This window comes from Ostrinia nubilalis, chromosome 2 (genome assembly GCF_963855985.1).
Source record: "Ostrinia nubilalis chromosome 2, ilOstNubi1.1, whole genome shotgun sequence".
NCBI lineage: Eukaryota > Metazoa > Arthropoda > Insecta > Lepidoptera > Crambidae > Ostrinia > Ostrinia nubilalis.
This window is the reverse complement of record NC_087089.1, coordinates 18806262-18826128: the sequence shown is the minus strand read 5'-3', so window position 1 is coordinate 18826128 and position 19867 is coordinate 18806262. Positions and strand designations below refer to the sequence as shown.

At 46.0% G+C, this 19867-nt stretch overlaps 1 protein-coding gene across 1 annotated transcript; it reads right to left on the bottom strand.

Moving 5' to 3' along the window:
- Positions 1–1013: 1013 nt before the first annotated feature.
- Positions 1014–8715, bottom strand: LOC135085741 (retinal guanylyl cyclase 1). The gene is made up of 12 exons (XM_063980543.1): positions 8649–8715; positions 7264–8567; positions 5827–5947; positions 4570–4863; positions 4282–4464; positions 3636–3807; positions 3409–3549; positions 2694–3151; positions 2227–2404; positions 1569–1699; positions 1348–1441; positions 1014–1149 (listed from the first exon to the last, which is right to left on the bottom strand). Exons 2-12 carry the CDS (start codon positions 8104–8106, stop codon positions 1014–1016), a joined length of 2751 nt encoding a protein of 916 aa, XP_063836613.1. The 5' UTR covers positions 8107–8567; positions 8649–8715.
- Positions 8716–19867: the final 11152 nt, after the last annotated feature.

Below are 19867 nucleotides of genomic sequence, written 5' to 3'. Positions count from 1 at the left end.
TAATTAATAACTTTCAATCAACAGATCAAAAGCATGTTGGATACTCTTCAATCACATCGTACGCCTGTAATATAAACTTATATTGATGACTCGCATGAATCTCACTGCCATGCGGGCAAATTATGTCAATACACATTCAATCTGCATTTTAATGAGGAAAGAATTTCTGAATTCAGTTCTGTAGCTTTCCAGTTTATTTATTTCAAACATACAAAAGTATAAACCCCTCTACTTTGTGATATCAGTGCTGCTCTCGCTGGGCATTTAGAACAAAACATGTTAATACCCTGAAATTAATCATGTTCTAATCTAGTTCTGTTACAGAAACTCGAAAACTTTCATCACATAGCGCCATTGGTAAGTAGTCACCAGGAGCTAATAAACAAGTCTCTCACCAGATGCTGTGCATCGTCACATGCCGAATAATAGTACAAGTTTTACAAAACAATAAAACTTGTATTATTGAGCAGAGACGATGCACAGCATCCCAAGAAGGCCTCCTGGTGAGCTCTCTATGAAGAACTCCGAGCAAGCTCGCCCCCAGGTGACTAAAATGGCGGCAAACGGAAGTAAGTCAAATCAATTCCTATTAAATAATTGCGGAAATGACGTCATTTAAGGTATAAAATGGTAAAAAACTACACCGGAAGTAGACGCATCTCTCACCAGATGCTGTGCATCGTCTCTGCTCAATAATACAAGTTTTATTGTTTTGTAAAACTTGTACTATTATTATAATAAAATGACTCGGTACGTCCGTACTGCAACGTCATTTTTACCGCAAAATAAATGTGATTTTATTTTATTTTGTTGGGAAAACAGCAATACAAATACAAATAATGAAACTTTAGAACTAATTAATTTTTCTAACAAGTTTAACGGGTTAAAAGTAGATCGGAAAGGGACTAAAAATTGCAACCGGAGAACCACTTCGCCCGGGAGCCGACCGGTCTCGGCTGCGGGGTGGCCGCACTACGAAAATTATTGTCGATCGAACGGCGACGCGCGCGCGGCTAGGGCGGCGCGTCGGGCGCGGGCTCGGGCCGCGTGCGGTACTTGGCGGGCGCGCGCTCGTCGGCCGCCGGCTCGGGCGCGTCGCGCTCCAGCGACCACTGCCGCCGCAGCACGCGCGCGCCCGGCGCCAGGCACCTGCCCGCACACCACGAGCGCTCAGCGTGAGCATTCAGTACATCAAACTGAGTTTCCGTCGCCCGGTTTCCGTCGAGGCGGCGCGGAGCGGAGAGGAGAAAAGGAAACGATCAAATCTGACAGGTCAATCGATAAACTTCTCCGCTCCGCCTCGGCGGACACCGGGCCCGACGAGCGTGTCTAAAAAAATGAACTCACTTGTAGCGCGCGTACGGCGCGCTGTGGTCGGCGGCGACGACGCGCGCGCGCGGCGGGCTGCTGTCGGCGGACACGGCGCCCGACCGCTGCCAGGCTGCGAGGGGAAAACGTCTCAGCGGGCCATAACGAGCCGTCCCGAGCGGCGGACGGACGAGACGGCCGAGCTCACATTAAATTGAATGCACACGGACGAAAGGATCCACGGCCTTCGTGGGCCTCACCGAATTTGTCGGGCGTGGAGCAGGGGTCGGAGCGCTGGCGCTCGACGGCGGGCGCGCGCGGCGACGCGGGCGGCGGCGACGGCTTGCTCTCGTTCTCGCCGTCGGTCTCGAACAGCACTTCCTCGCCGTTCCTGTTCCACGAAACGATATGTACTGAAACTGTACGATAACTCGACTCAAACGACCTGAAAGTTATTACTCTATTCAGTAACGCGAACGTTTACTTTACACCTCATAACTGATTATTCAATGGCATGCTTTATGGGATCTTTCAAATAAGCTAGAAGGTCTTACAAACGCACGACTGACGTCCTGCTCGAAACCTCTCGTTTAAAGAGCCCTAAGTTTTAAATATGGTGAGTTGTTCGATCGTTTCAGCCGCTTGACGTCCACTGCTGGACAAAGGCCTGCCCCAAGAATTTCCACAAAGATCGGTCTTGCGCCGCCCGCATCCAGGCACCTCCCGCGACCTTCACCAGATAGTCGGTCCACCTAGTGGGAGGCCTGCCCACACTACGTCTTCCGGCTCGTGGTCGCCACTGGAGAACTTTTCTGCCCCAGCGGCCATCAGCTTTACTTCACTTCATCCGTGCGAGTTTCAGCGGAGACTCTTAGAATTGAACATCAGACACAAACAAACGCAAAAGGCGGCACTGACTCGAGCGGCGGCGGCACGGGCAGCGGCTTGTCGAAGCCGTCCTTGCCCAGCAGCCAGTAGGTGTGCATGGCGCCCTTGCCCTTGACCTGCGTGAGCCCGCGCGAGCGCAGCCGGTAGCCGCCCGCCGCCGCCAGCCGCTCCGCCGTCGCCGCCGACACCTGGATGCGCCACGCCGCGCCTGCGACGTGTTCAACATGGTTAACTCACGGTGCCTACGTGACCTCGAATGCAAGTTTTATTTTATTCATATTTATCGCAAAATCAAAACGAGCAACGAGCGGTTAAATAAAACTTCTAATTCAGGCATCCCCTCGTCGATGTGCAATGTTAAAGGGATCTGCGTTCCGCATTAGAAAATTAGGTGGCCATTTGGCCATTTCGACAGTGCAATTCGGGAAATTCGATGCCGGACCACAAAGCGGCTCGAAGCCAACATCGCACATCGTCTCGGCGGGTCGGCCAGTCACCGGTGGACTCCATGCGCGAGGCGGTGTTGACGGTGTCGCCGAAGAGGCAGTAGCGCGGCATGGTGAGCCCCACGACGGCGGCGCACACGGGCCCCGAGTGCAGGCCGGCGCGCAGGCGCAGCGGCGTGGCGGGCAGGTGGCGCACGCGGAAGCGGCCGGCCACGTGCAGCAGGTGCAGCGCCATGGTGGCCACGCTCTCGGCGTGCCCGCGCGCGCGCACCGGCAGCCCGCCCACCACCATGTAGGCGTCGCCGATGGTCTCCACCTTGTACACGGCGTAGCGCTCGATGGTGGCGTCGAAGGCCGTGTACAGGTCGTTGAGCAGGTCCACCACCTGCACGGGCGTGGAGCGCGCCGCCAGCTCCGTGAAGCCCACGATGTCGCTGAAGTAGATGGACACGTCCTCGAACTCCTCGGGCTCCACGCGCGAGCCCAGCAGCAGCCGCTCCGCCACCGACCTGCACAGGGCACAGTGCACACCCGTCACCCACGCGCCGTCACGCGTCGAGCGCCCATACACCAAGTTGTTAACATCATCTTGATGTTAACAATTTCGTGTATTAAATGTTAAAGGATATTAAATTACTAATGTAGATGGGTATGGATGGGATAATATAAGATAAAATGAGTACTACAGGGTGCACTGTATGGGTAATGCGTATAGCATTGGAGATGTGAAAATCTGATAAAAATATCAAACATGTGAAAAAGTTACCTGGGCAGCATGCGATTCAACAATTGTTCTGTTTTTTTCTTCTCCATATCTAACTGTTCCGTTCGTTCACGTATCAAGTCTTCCAAATTATTGCTATACTTTTCCAACATTTCAAACATCGAATCCACGATGTTTATTTTTCTGGAAGGGCATCGAAAAGCTCAATCAGCCGGTATAATTAAATCATTCCTACTCATACAAAGAAAAGGCCCCTGCGCGGCGCGTACCTGCCCTTGTGCAGGTGGCGGAAGATGTCGTGCAGGCGGCCGAAGTCGGGCCGCAGCTCCGGCGCCTCGGCCCAGCACTGGCGCATGACGCTCACGGCCTCGGGCGGCGCCGCGCCCATGGACACGGACGGCCGGATCAGCGGCGGCGGCCGCATCAGCTTCTCGATTATTTCTGCAAGGCGCGTCCCTCTCGTCAGCTCCCCGCTCCCCGCTCCCCGGGGCTCGTTCGGCTCGGCGCGCACGTTGAAGGCCACAGCAGACTCATCAACTCGCAAAGGGATCAACACCGTATCGCCTTCCGCGAGCTATCGTCACTTTTCACGAGCTGTCAACCGCGAGTTTCTTTTATGCATCACAGGGCAGGCATATTTTTAACCACGATCGCGTCTGGTGTTAAGTGGGATGCAGTCTAGGATGGAGGAGTATGGAGTTTTATACAAAAGATTACTCGAGTCGATACGGTTACGTTACGATCCCTTCGCCGGGTCGATAAGTGTGCTACGTCCTTTAAAGGGCACGCCGGTCGAAAAATGCTTTCATTCGCACAATCAAATGAAACTGTGCCGAGAACCGGGAGAGGAAATCACCGAAGCGATATTTGAACGTGCAGTCGTTCAACGATTCAGACGACAATGTCAACGCGCACCTTCGGGCGTGAGCGAGAGCATGCAGTAGGGCTCGCCGCGCACGATGACCTCCTGCATGATGATGGCGAAGGAGAACACGTCGCCGGCCGGCGAGCCGCGCCCCGCGCCCGCGCCCTCCGCGCCGCCCGCGCCCGCCGCCGCGCGCGCCTCGCGCAGCAGCTCCGGCGCCGTCCACAGCAGCTCTGCGGGGGGACCGTGGTGCTCGACCTCTCAATGGAACACGCAATCGTGTAGCTGCACTACAGTGAGTAATTGATGTTTATGTATAGTCAAAATGGTCAAATCACCCCGGGGCGCGCGCGCGGCGAGCGGCAGGCCCTGCGCGCGCGCGAGCGCCGGCAGCCCGTAGTCGGAGACGCGCAGCACCCAGCGCGCGTCCACGACGCAGTTGCGCGAGCTGAGGCGGCCGTGCGCGCGCAGCGGCGACGCGTGCAGGTAGCGCATGCCCTTCACCAGGTCCGTGAGCAGCGACAGCCGGAACGTCCAGTCCAGCTTGATCTCGTCCAGCATCAGCACGTCCTCGAGCGAGCCGCGCCCGCAGTGGTCGAACACCAGCGCCGGCCGCAGCTCGCACAGGCATCCTGTGAATTGTGACGATTCATTGATATTCTTGTGTGTGTGTGTTGATAAATGTCTCAGGAGATCGAGAACCTCATTATATTAATTGAGTAGTTGGTGTTCCATTCTACTTGGCATCGCATGAAAATGTTTATTTATTTCGTTGGACAACCAACGAGACAAACACTGAAATCAATATATATAAAACTAGCTTTCCGCCCGCGGCTTCGCCCGCGTGGAATTTTGTCTGTCACAGAAAAACTTTATCGCGCGCGTCCCTGTTTCAAAAACCGGGATAAAAACTATCCTATGTTCTTTCCCGGGACTCAAACTATCTCTATGCCAAATTTCATCAAAATCGGTTGCGAGGTTTAAGCGGGAAAGCGTAACAGACAGACAGACAGACAGACAGACAGACAGACAGACAGACAGACAGACAGACAGAGTTACTTTCGCATTTATAATATTAGTTGGGATTAGTTGGGATGAGAAACTGACTGACTGACAGACCAACGCACAGCCTAAATGGCTAAACGTAGGCACTTGAAATTTGGAAAGGACGTAGCTTAGGTACCGTAGAGGTGCACTAAGAAAGGAATTCCCGAAATTCCCACGGGAACGGGAAATAGCGGGAAAATCCTTTTGTATATAAAATCTAAACCGCTTAAGTTAGACGCTTGAAATTTGGCATGCAGGTACCTTAGTAAACTTAAAGCTTAGTTACAACAGGATATTGCAAAAATCCCACGTGAACGGGAGTTAGCGGGAAAAAACATTTGTATGAAAAAATCTAAACCGCGTAAGATAGATGAAGGGGGTAAAACGGGATCCACGCGTACGAAGTCGCGGGCGTGCCGCTAGTCATCTGTATAACGTTTTTTGAACTTAATCTAAGTGCTGCCTTAATTAAAGACTGCCACGGCAAAACGGTATGTTGCAATTTAACTCGGGTAGCTTTACGTATTTAGACTTAAAAATAAATTCACCTATGAATGGATTGAGATTTTCATGTCGCAAGCTTTGCATGACGAGTAGCACGTCAGTAGCTTTTCGTTTCAGTTCGAGGGGGGCATTCGTCGGTAGATATTTCATGTGCACTGCATCTCCCTGAAATCAAAGTGGATAATTACATAAATGGTATTTTTCAATTTATTAAAGGTGAGTATAGACTAGAGCATTTACTTGTAACAGAATAACGAGCCGCTCGTGTATCACCTTTTCACGAACCAAACGTAGAGCGCGCTCGCAGTTATTGTATATAATAAACCAACGAGCCGTATTGGTGGGGTTACCTACGTGAGTGCGACAAACGTTACATCGAATTTTGTTTCTTCGAAAACCTTTCTGCGAAGTTAATATACTGCGACGCCTTGTTATATCGATGCCTTGTTACTGCGATGTTACGTTACATCGAAAAACTTTACTGCGAACGATTTTACAGTCATATTTTATAATTTATTTATATTTATGTTTCTATTCTTATGTTATTTAATCAAAGATGTAACTGTTAAATATATGTAATAAGTAAATAAAATGTAATGTATTTATAATCTTATTTCATCTATAATTTTGTACCGCCCGTTTTTGTTCTATGTATGTATGTATGTAATTTCATTTTTTTATCTATCTGCTAAGTCAAATAAAGAAGGCTTCGCAGTAAAATCGTTCGCAGTAAAGTTTTTCGATGTAACGTAACATCGCAGTAACAAGGCATCGATATAACAAGGCATCGCAGTATAGTGACTTCGCAGAAAGGTTTTCGAAGAAACAAAATTCGATGTAACGTTTGTCGCACTCACGTAGGTAACCCGTATTGGTGTAACATTTCGTCGAGCCTTTAGACGAGCATCGGCGATGCACATTTCAGTAAATAGTGAAATAAAGGTACAACGAAGTGTTACGGATAAATGTACACCCGCTGTGAGCATTACGGCGGTCAGAGCGCCGAGCATTCGCCGGAATGTTCCTGAACCCTTACTTGAAAATGTTAATAGAAACTGAGTTTTAACTTGTGTTGGGAAGCCAACAACGCGCGGGAGGAGATGTGCGGGCGGCGTACGATGACTAACGTCACCTCGGGCCGACATCGTCATCATCGGCTGCGCTCGGCTCACACACTCGCCTTGGGACACCACCGTCGTCGCACGAATACCGCGTGAGTACGCGGTATTCATTCGGTATTATGAGAGTTCATAATTGCTTGTAATTAGGCTGGCGAGAATTACAGCACCTATTTTTGTACAGTCCGTTATTTTATTTTACACTAATATTCGTTAGGACCCTAACAACTTGTATTGTACCATTCGTAAGAACGTTACATTACATAGAAATGCTCTAATCTATACTCACCTTAACGGATAATTAGATATTATTTCATTTTATAAATACACCATATGTAATAAAAATATGCATATCAGAGTGACCTTGTAGCGGGTGCGGCGGTCGAGCGCGACGCGGTTGATGCTCGTGGTGGAGGAGGGCGCGGAGGGCGCGGAGGGCGCGGGCGCGGGCGCGGGCTGCTTGAGCAGGTCGGGGCGCTCCAGCTCGGGCCCGCCGAACTCGTGCAGCTGCTGCAGCCAGCACGACAGCATCGTCTCCATGCCCTCGCCCACGCGCCGCCGCTCGTCCGCCGGGAAGCAGAAGTCGGCCGCCGCCAGCACGGCGTCGCCGCGCCGCCGCCGCCGCCGCCGCCGCGTGGCCGCGCAGCGCGTGCCCAGCCCCAGCGCGCCGGCCGCGCCCAGCGCCAGCGAGATGCACGCGATCAGCACCGGCACCGACACCGACGACGCCTCGCCGCCCTCGGCCGGCCGCTCCGAGCTCCACCGCTCGAAGCGCCCGCTGGCGTTGGTCAGCGCCGCGCGCGTCGCCCAGCCGGCCGCGCCGAGGGACGCGTGCGACACGGTCGTCAGGGTTGCGATCTTTTGCCAGTGCGTTTCATCCGCTTTTGGCATTATTTCATACAAGAAGAAGGCTCCGTTACTCGTTTGATTGATTGAATCTTGTTCTAGAGAATCCAGAATTGAATCGTAGGCTTCCTCGATCATTGAAGCGGCAGACGGTTCGAACTCGAGATCTTGCGAACTGAGTATTAAAGTTCGATCTCGAAATGTTTCATTCAGTTTCAACACAAGGGTTTCGAGAGTGCCGAGTGGAATCGAAGGTATCGAGGCGACAAGGGGTGTCCTTCGCTCGAGACTGTCTTCAGTGTCGGCGGATCGTTTGTCCTTGAACTCGTTTTCTGTTATAGTTTGTCGTGCGGCCCGCATTATATACGTAACGGGAGAATTGTTTCGCAACGAATCATAGTCTGTTTTTATCGTGTTTACGACGCGCCTGGCTCGAAAAACAGCCTTCGAGGTCGGGGATCCCGCCGATTCGACTCCGTAACGAATTCTCTTATTGCGATAGGGTGGCGTAGCGTTGTTTACGAACTCGGCGGTCGGCGGCGACGGAAAACTTTTCTTATACGTCCCCGGATAGAATAACGATAAATTTGCGTTTTCCGGGAGTGCTGTGGTGGACGATAGATTTCTTATTTTTCTTTCGTAAGGCGGTTTCCTTAAATCTAATATGATATTGCTCTTCAATAAAGCGTCATCGGTGGCTCGGACGGGGGAGTCGTCGGGCTCGGGCACGTGCAGCAGCAGCAGCGCCGGCCGCGCCTCCGGGGCCGCCGCCAGCGCCGCCAGCTGCGCCAGCGCGAGCGCCGACGTGCACACGACGACCACTGAAAGAACGTGGGCAATCGGTCAATCGCATCCTGTCCGCACCTACGTCTCTCGACGTCGACGGCGGCGGAAACGATCACCTTGGGGTCGCCGGTCGAGTTCATCCGCGGAGAGCGCCGCGGCGCGCACGGCGACGCCGGAGACGGCGAGCTCGCGGCGCAGGTCGGCGAGCGCGGCCGCGCACTCGGAGGCGGGCGGCGCGGGCGGCAGCAGCGCGCGCGTCCAGCGCAGCCGCGCGCACAGCAGCGCCGCCGCCGCCGCGCGCGCGGGCCCCTCGGCGCAGGCGGCGGCGCGCGGGCGGCCCAGGGCGCGCGCGGCCGCGTCCAGCGCGCCGCACGCGGCGTGGCCCGCCCAGCCCGCGAGCGCCACCCGGGCTCCGCCGCTCAGCGTCGTCAACGCGTCGCGCGTCACCGTCGCTCGCCACGCCGGCCCGCACGTTTCTGGGACAGCGACGGACGGTGAGCTGGCGTGCGAGCAGGGTGAGGGAGGATCTCGAGGGACGAGTTTCTCGAGGGCTCTCACCGACGGGGTTCAGCAAGCGAAAGGGTCGGCGAAGGGCGCCCGCGCGCTCCGTCTTTCGCGCGTGCCGCAGGAGCCGCGCCTCGGAGAAGGCGTCGGCGTCGCCGGCCCCGCACGCGGCGCGCAGCACGAGCAGCGCCGGCGCGGCGGGCGCGGCGGACGCGGCGGGGCGGGCGCAGCAGACGGCGAGCGCTGCGAGCAGCGGCAGCGCGCGCATGGCGCCCGCTCAGGTGACGTCCGCCATGAGGCCGAGGCCGCGCGTGTCCGCTCCGCCGCACCGATTACGGCCGCGGCCGATTGCTCGAGATCAAACGGTCCTCAGTTTCTGCCGCCTGTTACAGGAATACTTCGATCGATGAGGGAATGTTCATTCATCTGTTTAAGTTTAAGCAGGTGCAGGTACGAACTGATGTCAATACGTACTTAACTATGACCTTTTTAATACCTAATTTTAATTTTGACATTGTACGGTGTACCTACATATTTTTTTCAATACTCAATTATTTGTTGCATCCATAATGTGACAAAGTTTGAAATAAAAAAGTGTTTTTATAATGTGTTTAAAAACAGATAATAATAAGAAAAAAAAAAACATCGTTTAAATACCACTTTTCATTCCGAATAATTGGAAATACAGAAAATAAACTTATTTAGTGTCGTACTAAATAGCTTGACCTAAAATCATTTGAGTCTATGCAATTTTTAACAGACTTAAAAAAGGAGAAAGTTCTATGATTTTCAAAATAATTTTTTTGTTCGATAGAGGCACTTTTGACGTGGTCTTGTTTCTGTACGGGCAAGCCATCGTACATTGCACTTACTTTTACGCTTACGTTTGCGTCCTACTTATTGGGCGCGCGTTAGTTACTATTTTAAGTATTTTTCTTTATTATAACTCAGTACGTCAACAACCATTCCACGTAACACTACTTACTCGAGAAAAGATTTGCCACGATAATTCTGTCAGTATTTCACTACAATATAAACTTTACAACTTGGAGATCTTTTCTTCTCGACGTGCTCTTCAACTCTACTTCAACTAACTTCAACTTTACCCTTAGATAAATGTATGGCCACTGTGCCGGTATGCACAATACTAAATCTCTTCATATCTTTCTTATCTTGATCACGTTCACAGTGTCAGCACATTTATCACGTATAGTGCTGATGCTGTGACGTCATTTACCTTTAATCTATATCGTATAAATAGTCACGCAGTTCGCGTTAATAAACAGACTTAAAGCAGAGACTAACAACAACCCGTGTCTCATTCATACGGTCTCCCTCACATGGCACAAATTGGTGACCCCGACGAAGAAGATGATCCCGACGAAGTTGGCACAAATTGGTGACCCCGACGAAGAAGAAGAACCAAACGAAGTTGGCACAAATTAACCGAAGCCGACGTAGCCGACGAAGCCGACAAACAACGACGAAGATAAACAAGTACCAAGCCAACGTGATGTGAGACGTAACCTCCATCACCACCATCTTCAGCATCAGCCTCCGCCAGCTTTCATCTGACATGGAATCAAATTGGCTACCCCGATTGAGCAGAGCAAATCCGTGACGTCACTTCAACATCAATCATCGTCATCATGTCAACTCCGTGCAAGTCGTGCAACACAACACCACGAGAAGTCGCTGCCAGTACCCCTGTCACATCCGTATTCCTGATTTCTGAAAGGACCAACCTCGTCTGGCAGCTGGAATCAGTCTTGGAACTTCAAAAGAATCAAATCGCTATTAAAATATTAGAGAATGCAAAAATAATGAAGTCTCAGCAGTTCAACAGTCAACTACAACATCAGCAAAATTCAAGACCAAACAATGGAAAATGTGCTAACACAGCTATAACATGTGCAATTGAAATAATGATTGTGCCATGACCGTGAAAATTTGCGACGCAGCAGTTACAGGCCAAGGTCGCCTAGTCAAGTAAGAAGATTTTGTTATTATAATATGTATCAACGTATGCAGAAAAATGTGAAAAATGTGAAAAATCATGTGATTGGAAACAAACGAACCAAGGAAACTAAAAATCGCACAGCCAGCACGGCTTCTGTGCTATCTACCCGTCTAACCGCCTTATTTTTACCGACTGAAAAAGTGGTATAAGGTTTTTTTAATCGTTACGGGAGCAACATATCAGTGATAATAATCAACAATGCTAAATGAGCAATATGTTATATACCACGAATGGTTCAAAGATAAACACTTACGGTGAGAAAACGCTGACTCTTAATTTGGGAATTCAATCATTTAGAAAAATGTGAATCCCTCCAGAGCGAATAATTTCTTAGGTTATCCGATAACGAGCCAAGGAATCGCCCAACAGAGCAGAAATAGAAAGCAATCGATGAAGTGAAACACAGTTAAGGAATTGAGAAAATTACGCAGCCGCGTATCAAAGTATTCATAATGAATATTTCAAGAGTGATAATTCGCCTATCCTTTGGTCTTCAGAAGCCGATAACGCTTATGAAATGTGCAAGGACACAAGGCATGAACGCTGTGAATACAGCGCACCCATCGCGTAACGCCGAGCTTGCGCGAGGGCAACCCACGACTGTGAAAACGCCAGCTAAGGAAGAAGCCAGTGGTTATGTTTTGTTATAATCTCATTTTTATAAACGTTTCCCTATGTTTCTCCACATGATTTTTATAACGTAGATAGTTATTGTAATTTGTATTATGTAATTAGCACATTATTTTTATTTCTTGTATGTAAGTATGTAGAGATTGAACATTGAACCTGTATTAACGTAGATAATTTATGTATGTTATTGTAATTAGCACATTATTTTTTGTTTCTTATTTAAAGGGGGGGGTACTGTGCCGGTATGCACAATACTAAATCTCTTCATATCTTATCTTGATCACGTTCACAGTGTCAGCACATTTATCACGTATAGTGCTGATGCTGTGACGTCATTTACCTTTAATCTATTATCGTATAAATAGTCACGCAGTTCGCGTTAATAAACAGACTTAAAGCAGAGACTAACTACAACCCGTGTCTCATTCATACGGTCTCCCAACATGGCACAGCCACTACAAACCAACCATACACTATCGTTTTAGTTAACTTTTACGCAGTTGTTTTTTTTTTTATTTTTCAATAATATTTTTTTGTTTGATAACCTTTTCACAGTGCGAGCCATACGGTTTGTCTTCGCAACATTTGACATGAAAATGTTTTTGATGGGAATGCATTATCATTATTTACCTAAACAAATAAAATTTGCTTGATTGTATTATTTTGTAGGAATATTGGTTCGTATTATGTGAATAGTATTCGTATTATGTGTAGTTAAAAAGCATGTTAAACGACGTTATATCTAGGGACGAGAAGTTAATGAATTGTTGCAATCGTTAGTTTAAAAACAACCTTGTTGATTCAAACTACATGCTTTAAATTAATTCAAATCACCTATTTAGTAAGTAATTGGATGGATTTAAATTCTTTCGCAACTTGGCAACTAGGAACTCGTAGCCTCAGTATTCAACTCAGTATTAATTTCGAACGTTCTGGATTTCATCGACTTGATGTCTGTTTTGACCGAATCTTAATTGTTGAGCTAGCTACTTTATGTATTCCGAAGTTGCCGAACTATCCACGTCTGTCGGATCCAGCACTGACCCCTAATGTTGACCCTGACACATTTAATAAATGGAATACTTACTGAGATAGACAAGTGACCTCATTTTCTAGAAACAAGAGCTACCTCCCTACGTAATAATGTATATAGGCTGTAAATCACTGGAACGAGATAAAAATCACAAAATTTAGTAAAATATGTATTAATAAAGCAGACACCCGGAATTTCAAAATCAAAACATTGAATACTAGCTAAGAAGAATGTTTTAAATGGTGCTAAATAAAGTTTGAATTTCTTTTCGCGCTTGATACGTAGAAGCTTCGTGCATCGTGGAGGCATGTGTTGAAAATAAACAAAACAGAGCGTCGCCAAGAATGGGCTCCGCGAGAGCTGGTCGCGAACGAGACGCGTGCAGGCGGGCGCCGCAGGCTCCGCGCGGCTCACCTGGCGGCAGGGCGCAGGGCGCGGGCGAGGGCGCGGGCGAGGGCGCGGGCGAGGGCGCGGGTGCCGCGGCGGGCGGACGGCGCGGCGGCTGCGAGCGGCGGGCGCGAGTGGCGCGGGCCCAGTGCCGCCGCGCCGGGCCAGGCCGCCGCCGCGCATGTGCGCCGCCCGCCGCCGCCGCCGGGCTCGGCCGCGCTCGGCCACTCCGCCGAAGCCCGCCGACACACGTGTTGTGTGCGAAACGAACAAAATTATAGGAATTTACGATAAAACAACCGATATCAAGTTTTTTATGATAAAGTCGCAATTCACATATTAACACTTATAAACTTTTACGTAGGTAGGTATGTCAATGTCATGTGATTAGACTTTTCAGAGAAATAGGGAAATAGTTTATTTGCCATTAACGGGGCCTAGTGTGAGTTTTCAGCAAACGCGCTTACTAGTGAGCGCGTCAAAAATGACATTAAATGTATGACGGATTGTACAGCGCCCGTAGCGGGAAACGTAAATAACTCAGAGGGTAGATGTAGGTACTAGTATTTCATCTTAGTCTCAAAAAATACATCAAGTTAACAACAATGTAACCTACAAATCTGAAATAAAAAAATGAATAGAAAATAAACCTAGTACTAAAACAGAGAAAACCGATTAATATTAACCGTGTGGGCCTTAGTGTGTGTGAGCCCTTGCCGAGTCTGTGTGCGCTGCCGCGATGCCGGTCTCGGCGCGCCGCAGATAACGGCAGATTAGTGTAAAACTTTTCTGCGAAGCTCAGCCTCTCTCTAATGAGGGATTACGTCTTACGTCTCTTACGTCTAACTAGGCGATGGTTAGAAATCGACCATTGCTCGTCGCAGTTCCTCACGGGACATGGCAACTTTAAACATAAACTTCACGAATTCAAACTAGTTCCGTCTCCTTTTTGCGAGTGTTCCACTGATGATGTCAGTCATGAGCAGTCTGCCCATCATATCTTGTGGGAGTGTGATCTTTGGAAACATGAACGTGATATAATGCTTAATTCAATACAACATACATCTGTTTCCGCAATTTATTACACCGATCTTGTCGCGACAAGGAAAAATTTCCGTGCTTTTAAGCGATTTTGTGAAAAATATTATTGGCAGGTAGTTGCTAATTGCTCATAAGATAGGCCCCCTTAATTTAATTTATTGTCCGTGGTGCATAATCTTTTTCTTAAAGGTTTTAAACCTTTGTTTGTCACCTGTCATCCGCTTTGCAATGGAGGGAAGTCGAACCTTAATTTCGAACTCCTCCTATGTTCTTCTGATTAATTTCGTTGCGGGTCCAATGACAGTTTAACTTTCCCCCGGGACAAACTTGACCTTCATTGGTTGGGTTTTTGTGGCGGTCAAGCTGTAGAATGTAGATCCTGGCTACACAGGAGTTGCAGTGGTGGGAACGAGAGGTGGGAATAGTCCCGTTAATGAGGGATTACCGAACACAGGAAATATACAGAGTGTCCCAAAAAGTAGTGTCAAGCCGAAGCCCAGAGGTAGAGCATCACTAGGGCTACCCAAATCATCGTGACTATTGATAGTTTTCGAGATATGTTTTTTTTACAACATGGCAACATATAGGATTTTAGTTTACATTCGTGTTATGGATGTAAATACTTCTGAATCAGCTAGGCCTAGTATTCATCTAATAATAATAAAAAAAAATCAGGCATGTAACTTGACTATTCCCGCCACGGTGACCAAAAAAGTGCCTAAGCACAGAAAGGACATTGTCAGAAACCGCCTAAAAAACCGCCCAATAACATTAACCCATCATAATTATTTTCTAATTTTTTTAATACATTAAGCACCCTTTCATTCTAATGGACACTTAAGCATTGAAAAATTAAATAAATAAGTCTTTTAACGTTTATTCTATAATACTATTACAACTTCCGGACGTTTTGGTGCGTGGCATGGTCTAAAACCTATCAAGTTCCATAATTTTTGCCGATAAAATCTGTACGAGGCATTACCGTACTTTATTGCTGGGAGTCCATGTATAGTGATGTTCCTGCGGCCATCATAGACAATAAAATATCGATTTTGAAAATAAAATAAATCGATTAAACTGCTTTGAAGACTAGATTTGCGTTAAAAGCTAAAAAGATATTGACACTATTGCAAGAAGCTATCTAAAGTGTCCAACTGGTCGAAGGTCGTAAATAAAATAAAAATAATTAGGACCATAAACTGATATTCATGGTATCATAACTGTAAAAGTGTCAGAATCCGATGTTGAATCCAATGCCAGTTGAAGTGTGAGAAACATATATCAACCTAGTATAGTTGCCAGTCTCTCATATAATCTATGCCAATGAGGGTTTTCGCGATTGAAAAATCCGCCAGATGGCAATACGTAGACGTGAAGTCCAAATGCTGCATGATTGGTTATTTTTGACATGACATTGACAGATATCCACCAATCATGCAGCATTTGGACCTCGCGTCTACGTATTGCCATCTCTCATTCATAGCACATGTATAATAATAGACCAAATGAACTTTTATAGATTGTGAAAGAGAAGATAAAGATTTTATTATTTTATTAAAATCTTGCCACGAGGTAGATTTTCAGTAGAAACCAGGATTGGATAATCGCTACAGGCAAGTATCAGAACATTTTATAAATATTTTTAATCGATTATATCCTTGTGAATCGTTTTAATAAATTGTCATTTTACTTTTTCAATTAAAACTTTTTCAGTCTTGTCAAACTGTCATAATGTCAACAAATTATAAATGTCACGTCAGTTGACTCAATTTCAGTCTTCTGTGCGTTTATTGTATTTTTATTTCAATGAAATAGTGCTAAAGGGTTAGTACTAAAAGTGAAAGCCTTTTTTCAGAAAGAAAACCAATGTGGTGCCCTTATTATTCATACTGTTTGAAAGTTACAAGTCAGTGATACAGAGTTGCCGACATTATAACTCCGTAGTGATACCATACCAAAGAAGAAGTTTTCCTAAACACTTGTGTTATTTTTATATGTGATCAAATAAAAAGGATTAATTCTACTGCTCAAATGGAATAACTTATCCCAAGAGACCGAATATAAAAAAAAACCTCTCCATAGAAATTATCACCATCACGAGGATCTGAATTTTTTTGAGAATTTGATATTGGTCCTGTAAGAAAAGTAGTTGTATTTCAGTAGTAGAATCAACCCTTCTTGTTTCATCAGCAAGAGTAACTATAAAAACGCCCTGTAGGTAGGTATTATTAAGCTGAAGAGTTTGTTTAGTGTCAAAGACTGTCACACAGTGTAACTTAAATTGGCATATTATGATAATGAACATAAAAACTTAAATAAATATTTATGTTAATATTTTTTCTATTTATTTATTTTCCCAAAGCTTCACAGTGACAGCTGAAACAGCAATACTGTTGTAAAACTAAACTTGGAACAAACTGTTACAAATATTTTACAAATTAAAATAAAACCGCATGTTGCTTTACTTTCTCGTATAGGTAATAAATGTAATTAATGGCTAGATTATTAATGTTACTTTGTTACCCTCAATAGTGAGGAGATCTTATAAAATGGTAACCCTGATTTTCATTGTCATTCAAGTGCTCTTTCTTCGCATAGGCTTCTGTGATTTGGCCAAGGGCACACACATTGCGATAACATTATGCGACATTGATTTGACAGCAGCGGAGTGAAGTCTTGCGACTATGCAAAATGATACCCTGTAATCGTAGCGCATATAGACATAGACGGGGCGGGGCACATAGCTCGTAGAGCTGATGGCCGCTGGGGCAGGAAAGTTCTTGAGTGGCGACCACGAGCCGAAAGATGTAGCGTGGGCAGGCCTCCCACTAGGTGGACCGACGATCTGGTGAAGGTCGCGGGAGGTGCCTGTATGCGAGCGGTGCAGGATCGGTCTTCGTGGAAATCCTTGGGGGAGGCCTTTGTCCAGCAGTGGACGTCTTTTCAGCTGAAACGAACGAACGAACGATACGTATTACCACCATTTACCAGACATTACTATTTATTGCATACTCGCCGGATTACACGTAGGAGCACGCGCGTTACAGCTTCGGCCTTGCATTATTATAAGATCTTGTTCCGCCCTTTTTCGAACTTCCTCCGTGAGGATATCCCCGCCGAATTCTATGATGAACCTATCAAAAGTCATATTCTGCAATGTCAACCCACCACAAGGTGGACCGACGACCTGATAAAGGTAGCGGGAAGGCGCTGGATGCAGGCCGCTACCAACCGTGCGATGTGGAAGTCATTGGGGGAGGCCTATGTTCAGTAGTGGACGTCCTGTGGCTGAAATGATGATGATGATGATGAAATGAATGAAAATGACAAATCTTCGAACGTGTATAATACCGTGCCAAAGTAATCATATAATTTTGGCACCTTAATAACTATTGCCGTTTTTGTTGTAAAGATCATGCAGCGCTACTTGCGGATATTATTGGAAAGAAAACTATGTGGGCTCTAGATCTGAAGCCGCTTTAACGAACACGAAGTGCTCATACAATGCGGCGTATTTTCTTCCAGTCTTTAGTCAGGACTTTAGTCGAATTAAAACCCCGGTTGAACGTGATATAGCCGCACTAGAATACGATGCTTTTTTGCATAATCGCAAGACTTCGTTCCGGTGTCGACCGAATGTTATCATGATGTATGTGGCCCAGGGGTTACCGTAGCCGCTAAGGTTTGAAACTTCTTGCTTAAAATATTGTAGTCTTTGGCATAGACTACGACGGTAGTCATGGAGATAGGAGTTTGTTATCTCGTGTCAGATGTAAATGGTGAAAAGAAAACTCATGATTCGTGTTATTTTTATGCAATATGTAGGTATTTTATAAAAGTGGAACCCCGAGTGATCTCCAAAACCCATTCTATTATTATATACGATTCGGCTTCGATATCTATAATACAATAGGAGTTTATTTCATGTGTCAGATGACAAGGGTGGAAACAACCTACGATTCATGTTGTTTATTTACGTGCAATATGTGGGCATATTATAAAAGTGGAATGCCGAGTTGTATTTCTAAAACTTGTTCTATTATTTTATACTATTTGGCTGCGACTCGGCGTGACGACAATACAAAACATTTTTCGCGAATCGGTGTTCATACATTCACACAATACATTAGACGCCATGTTGTCATAAACGACATATTATAAAATCGCTGTGATTTAATATTCTTAATCATTAATTTTATGGCAAGTGTCCATCAGGAATCATTGTTCTTACACACAGAATCGTATTATTTCGCTTTCGGGTAGTAATATGTCAAAATTGTTGGTTCTTAGGCGAACAATGTATGGAGAACGAACATTGTCCTTTAAAACAATCATATCTCGAAAACTATCAAAAATCTCTTAATATACATGAGGGTGATTTGGATAGCCCTAGTGATGCTCTACCTCTGGGCTTCGGCTTGGCACTACTTTTTGGGACACGGGACACCCTGTATTTTCTGTTTAACGCGGAAAATATTTTTGTTGATCCTAGATTGAAAGCAACTGTTCAATTTTGCTTTTTGTATAAACTAAAAGAGTAGTATTCGCAGTCTAGTGTTGTCAGATCATCCCAACTAATCTCAACTAATCCCATCCCAACTAATATTATAAATGCGAAAGTAACTCTGTCTGTCTGTCTGTCTGTTACGCTTTCCCGCTTAAACCTCGCAACCGATTTTGATGAAATTTGGCATAGAGATAGTTTGAGTCCCGGGAAAGAACATAGGATAGTTTTTATCCCGGTTTTTGAAACAGGGACGCGCGCGATAAAGCTTTTCTGTGACAGACAAAATTCCACGCGGGCGAAGCCGCGGGCGGAAAGCTAGTGTAAAATATAAAAGAAAAAAGTAGGAAATATTTTTATTCATAAAGTAACTCTACTTGTTTTTTATCAAGAGACCCCATATAATGACCTTTCCCAATGGTTCTAAAGCGTCAACATTTGTTTCGATGGTACCCACATTATTATCTTTCAATCAATGCTAATAAAATTACGTTTGCCTTGTCGAATCTGTCTCTAGGCTTTTTGTGAAAATCTTTATAAGTAATCAAAGGATACCTTTTGGTTCTGTTTTCACGTGTGGTTCCAAAAACTATGTAACTAAGTCTCTTTAGGTCGACAAATAGGTCGTAATTGGGAAAACAAAATGTTTCTTTTTGTTGTCTGTAACCTCATAAATAAAGAGCCATGTTATTGGAAAAAGAAAACAATGATTACATATAAAAACTATGAAGAAATAAGTAAACACTCTAATAATAATGTCGTTATTGTACTATTTTACGTAACGTGTCAAGCGCCCATTGTACTAAAGTTTGTACAGCATCACTTTGGGAGTTATAGCATGAAAAACTTTCCATGAAATAAACTTTTTCATGTATTTTTTATTAGGATATGTTGTTAGCTAATACACAAACAACTTATTTGGTATTTTGTGTAACTTAAACCTTGCATAAAAAATTATCAAGTACCCACTAGAAGACATGAAAAAATCACTGAAACGAAATCGCAAAATACCCCCTTAAGATTGTAAAATTATGGTCTGTTTTATCTCAGGATATAATGCATATACCTTTGTTTACCGATTGTAATTATTTCCAGGGTAAAAATACTCACTAAACTAGATTTATCGTAACTTAAAGTTGTGTACTATTTATTGTACGGCGGGCGTTAATGGGTTAAAAAAGAAAAATAAGTCAAAGTGAAGAAATGCGAATACCTA